The sequence below is a fragment of the Thermobia domestica genome, chromosome 2 (assembly GCF_964235325.1).
Source record: "Thermobia domestica chromosome 2, izTheDome1.hap1.1, whole genome shotgun sequence".
In the NCBI taxonomy this organism is placed as follows: domain Eukaryota; kingdom Metazoa; phylum Arthropoda; class Insecta; order Zygentoma; family Lepismatidae; genus Thermobia; species Thermobia domestica.
The window spans coordinates 150,125,196-150,138,058 of NC_137455.1; the positions used below are offsets into that span (position 1 = coordinate 150,125,196).

The 12,863-nt window shown below is 34.3% G+C and overlaps 1 protein-coding gene across 9 annotated transcripts in view; it reads right to left on the reverse strand.

Moving 5' to 3' along the window:
- LOC145676199 (protein lingerer-like) overlaps positions 1–12,863 on the reverse strand; it is a 143,278-nt gene that overhangs the window by 111,755 nt on the left and 18,660 nt on the right. For all 9 annotated transcript variants that reach the window (XM_081747158.1, XM_081747160.1, XM_081747120.1 and 6 more), the window contains exons 3-4: positions 7,637–7,717; positions 7,234–7,341 (exon numbers count right to left, since the gene is read on the reverse strand). In XM_081747158.1, coding sequence (XP_081603284.1) covers positions 7,234–7,341; positions 7,637–7,717 — 189 coding nt within the window. The remainder of the gene's footprint in view (positions 1–7,233; positions 7,342–7,636; positions 7,718–12,863) is intronic.

The window sequence follows — 12,863 nt, forward strand, 5'->3', positions numbered from 1 at the left end:
GGCGTCCTTCACAAACCTCAAAGATCATTGTTCTAGACAACCTGCTTCAATCTTGTCTCTTGTACAGACGACTCAATAAAATGATGTGTGTGTCTGAAATTATTTTAAAATGCTCAATCGTGTGTGCGTACCATGTTCAAAGCGCCAAACATTCTCGTCTGGAATAGAAAGACGGCTATGAAGTTACATTGAAGAACAGTAACATGATGTTCCAACATTTATGAGCCAATGTAATTTATGAGTTGCTAAACGCTAACGTATTATGTAAAATAACATTTAATTATGTAAGATTCTAAAATACCAAAATTCTAAAACAAATTGGAAAAATAACACTAAATTTTACAAGATTCAAAATGGCAGCCATCGTATCCAATGAAGCCAACACAGATTTATCTTCCTAGATGGACAGGCTGCGTGATCATTTTCGAAATTATTTGAATATTAATATTTTTATCTGTTTAAAACATATACAGTAATTTCGTACTGTTTAGCACTGATGTTTCCTGCATAGAAATTTGTCACATTTCATTCCTTTATTATTTATTTATTTCCATAGAAAAAATGATACGAACATACACAAGATCGAAAGCAATGGAGGGTGTCCAGTTCAAATCTGTCATACGAAAGTTTCAGTAAGGAAGCCATCAAACCAACATATATTTCACTTAAAAAATTAAAACACATTTATTTTCAGTAACACCGAAATTATTTTGGTATAAAACTCTTAAAATGACCTGTAATTAGTCAAAATGTGAAATAATAATATATAATTACTGGAATATTTACACTTAAGTTTAAAACACACACAAATTCCTTATGTTGATATATATCAAATTATGTGGCCAGAATGAATAAGACCCTCCGTGTTCTACACTATCCAATTAATTCCCTTGAAATTGATACTAGAATAACTTTTCTAAATCTACTCTGTGAGAAGTTAAACTCGTTCGAAGATTACCCTACGAATTCTCACAGTGGCCATATTGATGACATCATCGAATCTCCCATACCTGATTCTTTGGAACTTTTTGCGAATAATGTTCCACAAATAGTACTATATGCTCCAAGTCGTCCTGACTGACTGATCAATGCCCAGGCCAAACAGTTAAGCTAGGTACTTGAAATTTTAAAAGTGCACAGGATTTGTTACATAAGGTACCACTAAGGAAGGACCATTGGAAATTCGATGGGTAAGGGGAGGGGGGATTATTACAGTAATATGTCCATATCTCCTAATCTCTGAAGAGTAGAAAAATGAAATCGGGTATATGGACTTCCCATTTAAAATAATTATACACATGTTTCTTTTTCTATATACATTCCCCTAGAATGGAAAAAAAAAAGGGTGGAGTTACGACTGTTATACATAGGTGCCTTCCAAGGCAATAATAATAATAATAATAATAAATGTACCATCACTATCTCAGATATTGTTAAAACTTTTTTTATAGCAACTAGACATGTTTTTAAGAAACCCATATTTTTTTGTTTTGTCGAAAAAATTTTCCCGCCAAGTAATGGGGCATCAAATACGGGGAGTACAAATTATGAATTGTAGAAAACATGGAAAATGGTCAACTTCGGAGCCCCACCATTCAGCTATGGAGACAGAGTTATAATTCTTGTTGTGGTATGTACATAGGGATATAAACAAACTATATTTTATTATAGTTTGGTTTGCGCATGCGTATTTTTTTGTACATAAATTAACAAATGAACGTTAGTTTATCTGAAAAGGCGGAAGCTTGCGAATTTTTTTGAGCACTTCCGGTTCGAATTTTAAAATTCTGTTTTCACGGTTGGTAAGACCTAGTTACCCGCTTTCCGGTTTTTTTTTAATAACGCTTCTGTGTGCAACCGTTTCCTCGCAGAAAATTCGAGAAAGTGTCAAATTTTGAAAAATCCGCCGTTTTCTCGAAAACACCATATTTTAAAATTCTGAAAATTTGCCAGATGGTTCAACTTTACATGAATAATAAACACACCAAATACCATTCTCGACCAATGCTTCATGAATTAACTACAGCATTTTGAAGTTAGCGACGTACCGTTAACTTTGATGTAATAGTTGGCAACACTGGAAACAATAAAAGTGCAACAATTTGATGATGTTTGCGGTTCACATTCATTAAATAACGAACAAAAGTTTTTTCTGACTGTTTATTATTATTTTGATCAAAAATGCCCTCTGAAATAGTAAAATGAACCTCCTCTACTCATCCGTTTTCTTAAACCGAAGTAATCTGAGATGGAAGTTACGATTACGAAACAAACAAATTTTAAGTTCACTTACTTAAAATGGGCTTCGGAAACATTTTTTTTTTTTTTTCATGAACCAATCATTTGCTTGCTTGGTGTCTTCTTCGCTAACAGCATGTAACCGTGCAGATGCTCCAATAGGTGTTGGTGCACTCACAACTCGTAGCACAATGTCGATAGTCACAAAACATTTATTTTCAGTTCTTTTGCAGTATCATGCTGTGGTGAGGGCGAGCAGGTGGACAGCCCCGGGCGCCAAGTAAAGGGGGCGCAAAATTCGGGAGAAAAACGGAAAAAATAGAGGAAAAACTACTTGGAATATTATATATATATATATATATATATATATATATATATATATATATATTGCAGCGACGTCGTATACTATCCACCCGGGCGCTGATTTTCCACGGCACAGCACTACTCTTATGCTCTTCTGGAAACCTCTATCCCGTTGAAGGTCCATGTGAAGCATATACAGCACTTCAACTTCACGTAATTCATGATTTATTCATAATATTTCTGCTACCCACCACTGGTTATCATATATACATGTAACAAAAATTCCTCTTTGCAGACTTCTTAAATCTACACTTTGAATTGCAGAAGCTCGGTTTTAGGGGAAGCAAAAAGTTAGTTCATGGTGACCCGTCACTGAGATAGAAACTTCGCCATTTTCCGAAAGCCAAAGGTGACTTCGTTAAATACCAGTTACCAGTCGCACACTTTTCCCATTCTTGCGTTTTTTTTTTTCTTTCTTTTTTCGGAAATTGTCGAATTCCGTTCAAGGCAACAAAATGAGAGTAATGCCCGGAGTTTGTACTTGCACTATGCTCACGAGTTCTTCTGTAGTTTTAATACTGTGTATCTGTTTTTGCCTAAGGTCATGCCGTGTTGCCATAATTCTTTACAACCCCCCCCCCCCCCCCCAAAGTCGCAGAGACTCTTTTATGGCCGGTTTCACTGAAAATTCACTGCTTTATCGGACCTGTCTGCATCTTGAACATCTGAAAGTGATTTTTAAGGTGGGATGCAGCACTATCAGAAATCACTGACACGGTTTGGGAAATTGTAGACATTTATTTTCACGGATTCGAACCTTTTTCTATTTTCTCTTTCTTCGAGTATTTTTAAAATCTTGTCTATGGCTATGAGTACATAAGCCGAATCGTGTTTGTCATCGTCGCTTATTACAACAAAACTGTCAGTTGTTTCATACCACTGCCGTAAAGATGGAAATTTGCTCGCTTTTGCGGTATCACTTTGCAGAATAACAGTCCAGTTTTCAGCAAAGTCCATATGAAGAAAAATAGAACTTTAGGGCGTCTACTGATACTGGAAATACTTGAAATACTGGAATTTAATTTTGATACTGGAAATACTGAAAATATATTGGGAGTTTGATCCACATACTGGAAAAAAATATGAATTATAATCTACCCTGTATTTTTGAACTTCAGAAGTCCAGGATAATAATAACCTTGCATTATAACTAGAAGAGACTAACACACAATTATTTATACAAGTTATAATGTAACTTAATAATACATTTATATAATGCAAATAATGCTCTTGGCTCACTCTATCAGTCCTCCGAGCAGGGTGTCTACGGGTCATGAATTGAGGTTGACGGGCAAAGGAAAGTAGTCAAAATTGAGCTTCAGATCATGAAAAAAGTGATTTTATAGAACAACATTTATAAAATACAGTATAGTTACTGAAATATTAAATTGTGATTTTCCCTAATGAACCGGCGTTAAGAGGTCTCTTGGAGTTGCAGATAGTCACTAACTTCCCCCTTTCTACTATAGCAATGGATGCATTATATTATATGCAATGCTTCAAGTACAGGCTGCAAACTAATCAGTAAAGTCAGTAAAAGTTTGCCCAATGATAGGAAACAGGGCCAGTTTTAATGCTTGGTATGGATGTGTCACACTGCTTGTGTAAAGATTCAGCATTTTCATGAGTAGCTACACACATCTAATCATTTGTATTTCAAAGAAATCAAGGCTAACTAAATTTATTAAAATATTCATTTGATGATAAAACAATTACAAACCTGAAATCAAGAGTGATTATTCCTGAAGAACTTTTTTAAAAAAAAAAAAAAATTATTGTATTAGGTACTGGAAATTTGAAATTGAAACTCACTAGACACCCTGAATTTGTATCTTGAAATTTTATACGATGCTTTTCGGTAGCAATTAATTCTCTTTGGATTTTCTTGATGTAGTCATGAATTACAATTCTTACAGTTAAACCAGAACGTACGACACGAAAACAGAAAGTGGCTTTTTTTTTTTTTTTTATTATTTATTATTTATTTTTTTTTAAAACGAGATCATTGTTTTCCATGTGGCATACCTAACACTTTCATTTTCATCAGGATCAATAATTAAACACTCCAAACTTATTCCTTCCACTCCAGGACATTCAACACATTCTTGAAGACAGCTGTCATTTTCTACGGATCATACTACTAAAGAAAACAGTCACTCATGACAGCTTCAATACAGGATGCACCTTTGATTTGTTGCAATGCAGTAGCAGCTAACTTAAAATTTACACAATACACACACACACTTCCCTCGCAGGTTGCGGACTGACCCATTTTGGACGAATACTATAAAATTTCGAGTGACCCATTCTTTTGCTGGGATTGCTCTGTTTAAAAGGTCCGTAAATTTCTTTCATGGAACGCGTAAGAAAATCTTTCGATTTTTTTTATTTTTTGTCCATTTTCGATCACTGTGATGACATTGCACTTATTGGGACTTTGTCTGGAGCATTCCAAATCATCACTGAGGTAATAGTTCAGGCTTTAATAGATCAGAATTTATTGGATGGACGTTTTAAGTAAACTTAAAATTTGTGTATCGTAATCGTAATTTCCACCTCAGATTACTTCGGTTTAAGAAAACGGAGTAGGGAGGAGGGGAGGCTCATTTTACTATTTCAGAGAGCATTTTTGATCTAAATAATAAAAAGCAGTCAAGAAAATCTTTTATTCTTCATTTAATGAATGTGAGTCACAAACATCATCCAATTGTTGCACTTTTATATTTTCCAGTGATGCCAACAATGACATCAAAGTTAACGAAACTTTGCTAACTTCAAAAGGCTTAGTTAATTCATGAAGCATTGGTCGAGAATGGTATTTGGTGTGTATTATTCATGTAAGGTTGAACCATCTGACAAAATTTCAGAATTTTAATATATGGTGTTTTCGAGAAAATGGCGATTTTTTCAAAATTTGACAATATCTCCATTTTTTTTCGCCGAAACGGTTGCACACACAAGCGATATAATTTTTTTCGGAAAGCGGATAACTAGGTCTTACCAACCGTGAAAACAATTTTAAAATTCGAACCGGAAGTGCTCGAAAAAAAAAAAAAAAAAATCGCAAACTTCGACTTTTCAGATAAACTGACGTTCATTTGTTAATTTATGTACAAAAAGATAAGCATGCGCAAACGAAACTATAATAAAATATAATTTATTTATATCCCTATGTACACTCATGTCCAAAATTATAGTCGCATGTCTATAAATATGCTGTTGTAGGAATATAATTTGATAACGAATTCGCCCGATATTTCTTATAATGTTAGTGTGTGTATAATCGGCAAAGACATGTATGTGGAAAATTTCATGTCAAAAGAGAAGTAAATAAGAATAATAGAACGAAAATAAAACTTTCTTGTCCATTTAGCAACATTTTCTGTTACTCATCCTAATTTTCATATTTATAATTCTTTTCTTACTAAATTTACCACAAATATACATTTCCCAATTATATACATATTATCAGTATTAAAAGTACCCTGCAAAAATCATTATCAAACTATATTCTTACAAGAAGACAGTTACAGATATGCGACAGTCATTTTGGACATAACTGTACATACCACAACAAAAATTATAACTCTTATCTGTCTCCATAGCTGAATGGTGGGGCTCCGATGCTGACCATTTTTCATATCTTTTACAACTCATAAATTGTACTCTTGTCTTTGACAGCCCATTACTTGGCGGGAAATTTTTTTCGACAAAACAAAAAAAGTATGGGTCTCTTATAAAAATGTCTAGTTGCAATAAAAAAAAAAGTTTCAACAATATCTGAGATGGTGATGGTACATGCTCTGCCTGAATTGAAATGGAAGATACCTATAACAGAATGACCATATCTGGAAATCCTATAAGGTTAGAGGCATGAAAATTGGTATTTATCGACTTTTCACTGAAAATAATTAAGACATATTTCAACGCTTTTTGAAGTTTCCTTTAGAAGGGAAGGAAATGTGGGGACAGCATTTGTTATTATAAGATGACCATGCCCCGAAATCTCGTTAAGATTAGTGACATGCTTAATTAGAGACTTGTTTCAGAGTTTCCAAATTTTTCCTTAAGGGTGGGAGCTGCAATCGTTATGTCAAAATGGCAAAACAAACAAACAAACAAGCGAACTTTTCCATTTAAAATATTATTGAAAAGTGAAGATTAACGATATTAACGAAATATTAAGAACGGATTATCTGTACCAATTCCAGGTATACACGCGAGTGAAGCTGGGGCAACTGCTAGTGTTATATATGTATAGGTTGGCCCCAAGGTACGACTAATTTTCCTTGCCTAGTACCTAGCCTGAAAAAATTAAGAAAAATCAAGAGTCCCTCTGAATAACAGGAGGAAAAGCTACATACATTAAAATGTTTTGAATGTACGTTAATAATTTTATTATTTACAAGTATTAATTATAGTTAGTATGTTGATATATTATTTTCTCCAATGACTCCACAAAAATATCAATGAACCTGCAATTCCGGTTATTTGCTGAGCTATAACGGTATTGATACTCATTAACTTGCATAATCATTTCCAATTTTTATCTTTCGTTTAATATTCTGTACAGGCAAGCACTATACCATTCAATGATGATTTTATTCTGTAACATTCTTTAGAACAACCTACCTGAGCGTTTCCTTCAAGTAACATTGTAACCGCTCGATTAGGGTCATTGTCACAATCATGTAATGCTGTACACACTTCATCCTCTGTTTTCCGAGTTGCATCCATTACCTACAATAGTAAAATAGATGGATTATTAATTATTACTAATAATAATAATAAACATATTACGTTAGTTATCTACTGCAAATAGCAATTTATGAGCTATAGCATTACTAACAACCAAAGCCAGAGCCTGATACTGATTTACTATATTAATATTTCCAAATTTAAGCATTCTAGCATTAGGTAAAATCATAATTATAAAAGTTAACTCAGCCACTTTGAACGCAAAACTGCTAGTGGATCTCTCAAGCATTTAAGATCACACATCCACCCAACAGAAGTATTATAAAATAACGCCTACCTGCTTTATTTTGTCTTTCAAATTTGGGTCTTCTGCTCGTGTTTCTATTATCTGTGCAATCCTCATCTGTTCTGCTGTCGGCTGAAAAAAAAAAAAAAGAAAAAATAGAAACGTTTCTCACTTTATCTTATATCATGAAGTATACAAATCTCTAGAAAAAATATATTAGCTACAACTCGAGCACATTCATCGGTAATTCTGAAGTAATTTGTAATACTTTGGAAAAAGGTGTTACAAAACAAAAAGCTTCACAACATTCTACTACAAAATTATGTGTAAACAGGCAAAACTGATTTCTCAACACCTTTTAACTGTCAAACATCTCAGTGTAGAGTACTTTTACATAGCTTTTCATATTAAAGAAAACTAACCGATAAAGCAACCACAAGGCAAATTTCAATTTGCCACAGTAGCTGTTAATAGTCTTCCTATTATCTGATCAGTCTTACTTTTAACCAAAACCGACTATAAACAAAGCCATGTGTTATATTTATTATGTTTCATTTTGGGATCAGCTTATACAGAGTACAGACGATACTTTCAGATTTATGGTAACGAATCTGGCACTTTTACCAACTGAAGAAATTTCTTGAAATATAGCGTTATTCTTAGAACCAAGGCTAGGCTATATGACATGGAACTACAGTTTAAGGTGAAATCCGAACAACCGAATTGCGTTCAAATTGTAATAATCTCCAACAGGGAATCGAACCTGGGATCACGTGCACCTAAAGCCACTGTATTAGCAACTTGACAAGCGGGCAGGGCTAGCTTAAGAATACCGCAACGTAACGTGCAAGCCTATATGTTGGTCACTGCATCCAGTTTCTACTGAAAGAGACTGCGCTAAAGCATAGTTCGATTAATTGTTCCATTCCTCTTGACAAAAGCCTAACGCCCATTCCACTAAGGAACCCACAATAAATCCATGTTCGACGTTCCTGGGAACTTCACAAGAATATCCGTAAAAGAAATTGCATGGAATCCCAGTTTCATGTGCTACCTGTTCCATAGACACATTCACCGTACACCGAATAATCATAGTTTACTTCACTGTATGACTGGACGCCTTGTCCTTGTGACAACGCGAGATGTATCGCTGGCCATGTGGAGATGGAATATGGCGGTATAGTAGCTCCAAAATGTTTGCTTGTCTGATAATAAGTTGCATTTATTTTACCCTTTCAGTCCATCCTCCGAAGCGTAAATTTTCCATTATAGCAATAACCACCAACAATCAAAGCCATGAGGAAAACTTTTCACAATTCATATACCCAATCAGAACGATCTATGGAATCACAAACGACAAAGGATGGCCCTCTTTCATCACATTCCGACAGATACGCAAGTCTCATCCAGACTCACTACAAAATTCCACGGCATTTGTATAACTTTCGACTCCTTGTCTTCCTGAGAGATAAGTGTATATAAAATCGAGCTGTATGGTTGTTTACCAGATGTAAACTTTGCGCAGTTATGCGATTTACGGTCACGAAAGAACGTCGTACTACCCTTGCTATTGTACTTCGACGCGATACGCCCGGACCTCCGATATCTACAATACCCAATATTGGAAGGACCACCGAAGGCAAAGATGTCCGTTGCGATTCGACAGCGTTCATCCCTTTCTCTGAAACACGGAAATCCTTGCACTGTTCACTTATTTGGCTATAACTAGAACTAATGTTAGGAAGGCCACAAACACAGCCCTCCCAAAAGGCCGTAATTTTTAGACCCATATGACAACACACGCACAAACATACAACACAGCCGTTTTTCTGCATGTCAAATACACTGCATTTTCGAACTATTAACAATAACTTCTCAGATGTGTTCATGAGTGCTAGCGATCGAACTCTACTATAAACATGAAGCAACTTTCTGCATACAAAGTTTCAAATGTGTGAAGATATACCCAACATATCAAATTTAATATTTAAAAAGGAGTTGATTTTGAGTTTAACGTTCCTTTCAACAGCGAGGCTATATGAGACGGGACCTACTGATTAACGTGTAATCCGAACATGTTCCCGCTGGCAATCGAACCCGGGTCCCCCACGCCAAAGACGTATACACTAACCGCTTACCAACGAAGCAGCTTGTATTTAAAAAGGAATTTACTGGGCAAATATAGCATTTTAATTTTAGAAACTACAATTTTGGTACCACAAATTTTATTCTACTTATTTGAAGTATATCTACTACAATATTTTTTAACTTATTTTTTTATGTGTGTGTGTGTCAACAGCTTACTTCTAGCTTGCTGCAGATATTGACTAATACTAACTAAAATATCTTCCTTTCATTTCTACATTACAACGAATGATTTAATACACAAATAAGTTGTGTGTATACATTCTGGTCAACTAGTAAAATAGATTTATATTGGCCGTAGCACAGTAAACTATGATAAGTCAAGTATTGATAAATCTTTTTTGGTACACCTTGTATACTTCTTTCAGATTACAAAGGAACTGTTCGGGGAACATTTACTCCTTGCCATAATCTATTTATGTAATTAGCTAAACTACTTATTAGCAATGACAGTAGTTAACGGCAAGATTTGCCTGATCCCTTATGTGAGAACAAAACACTACCTGCTCTATGGTTTGCCTAGCTTGATATTACGGGGCTTCCGAGTAATAATCCGCACGCTCCAACTACCAGATAATAAGGTTAGTAATATTTTACTGTTTTTACACACTTCATAATTTTCGGAAGCATTTGTTACTTTGCGATATATCTTAAAACAATTTATTTTTTCAACACTTGAGGAATCCGAATGTGGAAAGTTTATTACTACTATTATTATTAATATTATATAACTAGCTTATTTTAAAAATAAATCTTTTTTACGTTTTACCATGGATCTTCCGCTCTTGAGATTTACCTACTTCACGAGAAGTAATAAATGATCGTTATGTCTCTGACTGACTTACTGTTAAATGAAGTATCAGTATTGCTATCATCCTCAGCTAGTTTATCATTTGCACACTGACAGTTATAGTATCTGCTATTAGGAAAACCTACAGTTAGTCTATTCTCAATTCTTCAGCTTTAAGTTTCCTTTGTATAGCTATTATAGATATTGAAATTTTCACTGTACTCATTATCAAGAAACACAGCCATGCTGTAACATTTTAATTCCTTTCTCACACGGAATAGATAACGTTCTCTTAATACATTAAAATAATTTTCTTATGCATTAAAATAATTTAAAGTATCCAGGCTTACCACATATATTGAAGGCTCTTTGCTAAGTTCACACTCATTTTTAAAATTTTAGTAACTTAAAAACAATGGAGAATATCAAAAATGTAAACAAAATAAAAAAGAAAGAAAAAAAAGTGAGCCGTTTCGAAACCTTCACTTGTAGACCAGAAATTTTAGTGACCGTTTAAGACAGAATTATTGGGCACCCAAATTTATACACTATACGGGGGGGAGGGCAACTTGAAAACAATTATTAGTTCACATAATGTCGTTTTGTAAATATTAACTTACTTACTGTCTACATTTATTCTTCATTGTCTTTAACATATTCATTAAAATTCAAGAAAGTAGGTGTGAGCTTAGTGACGAGTCTTAATATTGAATAGATTGGATAAAATCGTAACAAACAAGTCATAGTAACCGCTTTAATAACAGTGGCAATTTTGGAGCTTCATACACATTCAAAATTAAGATTTTTAGTAAACATGAAAATTTCTGATTCGATATACCATGAAATATTAAGATCTTTGTTCTCACCGCCCTACGAGGCATGCTTTAAAATATACGAGGAAAAATCAAAAAGCTCCCAGAATGCTATTTTAGTTTTCGCATTTGTGATGCAATCACAATGAATTTGGTAACTATTAACGCGTCATAATAGGCAGTGTACGAGTAATGCAGCTGAACGCAGAAGTGTGTAGTGATCAGTTGGTGCAATTTCACAGATCGAGCAACGCGCAAACATCAAGTTCACGTACAAATTAGGGAAAATCTGCTTCCGAGACTTTCAAAGCCTTAAAAACAGTTCTGCACCATCAGATGTTTTGGCTCTTCCGACAGCTAAAAATGGGGCTATTCCGTTTCGCCAACGCAGAAAAGATCAAAACCAGGCAACGCCTGAACTTAGGAAGATATCAATCAAAAGAAGACTTTCGTCGGTATTCACATCAATCGCAAAAGCGGAGGAACAAGTGTCTGTATGTGTTCTGAAGATGTCAAATTTGAAAGCAATTATACTGTGGTAATAAAGAGCTACAACAGAATTCCGGGAACTTTTTAACTAACCCTCGTAAAATTTCATGTTTTGCGTCTATACTTAATATAAATAAAGGTTCGTAATTTAATTGATTTTAGAATTGCTACCTACCTCTCTACTACTATTACACACAGATACCAAAATTTAAAGGTGTGAGGTCTGCACACTGCTTTGAAAATAAACATAGGGATCCGCAACTCTTAAGATTAAATGGCTGTTGTGACATACAATAATTGTACTATGTTTCACATACTCCATTAGATACGCAAGAAGAATTAAGTTTCACGATCTGATTGCCGTCAGTGTTGAGGATATAGAGGTAGTATATCTTTAGTACTCTCCTTTTTCAAGTGAAAATTCCTCGATTTGTAATTAGCTGAGGCATGGAGAAAGACATTTTATTATCTGTTTATACTAATACGCATGTATGTACTACAAAAACAAAAGTAACGTATTCGCATTACTTTTTATTCCATACTAGCTGAAATGCCAGTTTTTTACACGCAGAAAAATTAGGTTCATGGAAAATATTTGACCCTCTTCTCTTCCTGAGGATACGCATATCAATGAAAACTTATTAATAAATACTCCAAGATATTCTATTTTTGGCATGAAACTTGAACCACTCTTTCTCTCTTAGAAGACCATCTATAAGGTAAGTTACATGATAAAACCCCAGCTTGAGATAGCTACTATGTTTTCATTTCAAACTGTTCAACCATTTTCCGTAACGAGATCACAAACAACAGGCATAGTCGATTTAAATGTGAAGAAAGAAATCATGAATAACGCCCTCTTTCTTTCCTTGAAATTGAAATTTTCAGGAACTGGAAGTAACGTACGTATTCCCTTATTTTTAATGAGGGGTTTATATACCGAATTTCATCTTTCTAATTTGACGTGCTAATGATATATTTTGAATTTCCTCCAGTTCCATTATGATGCACCCTTTAATCAAAGTAAATAAATAAATAATAA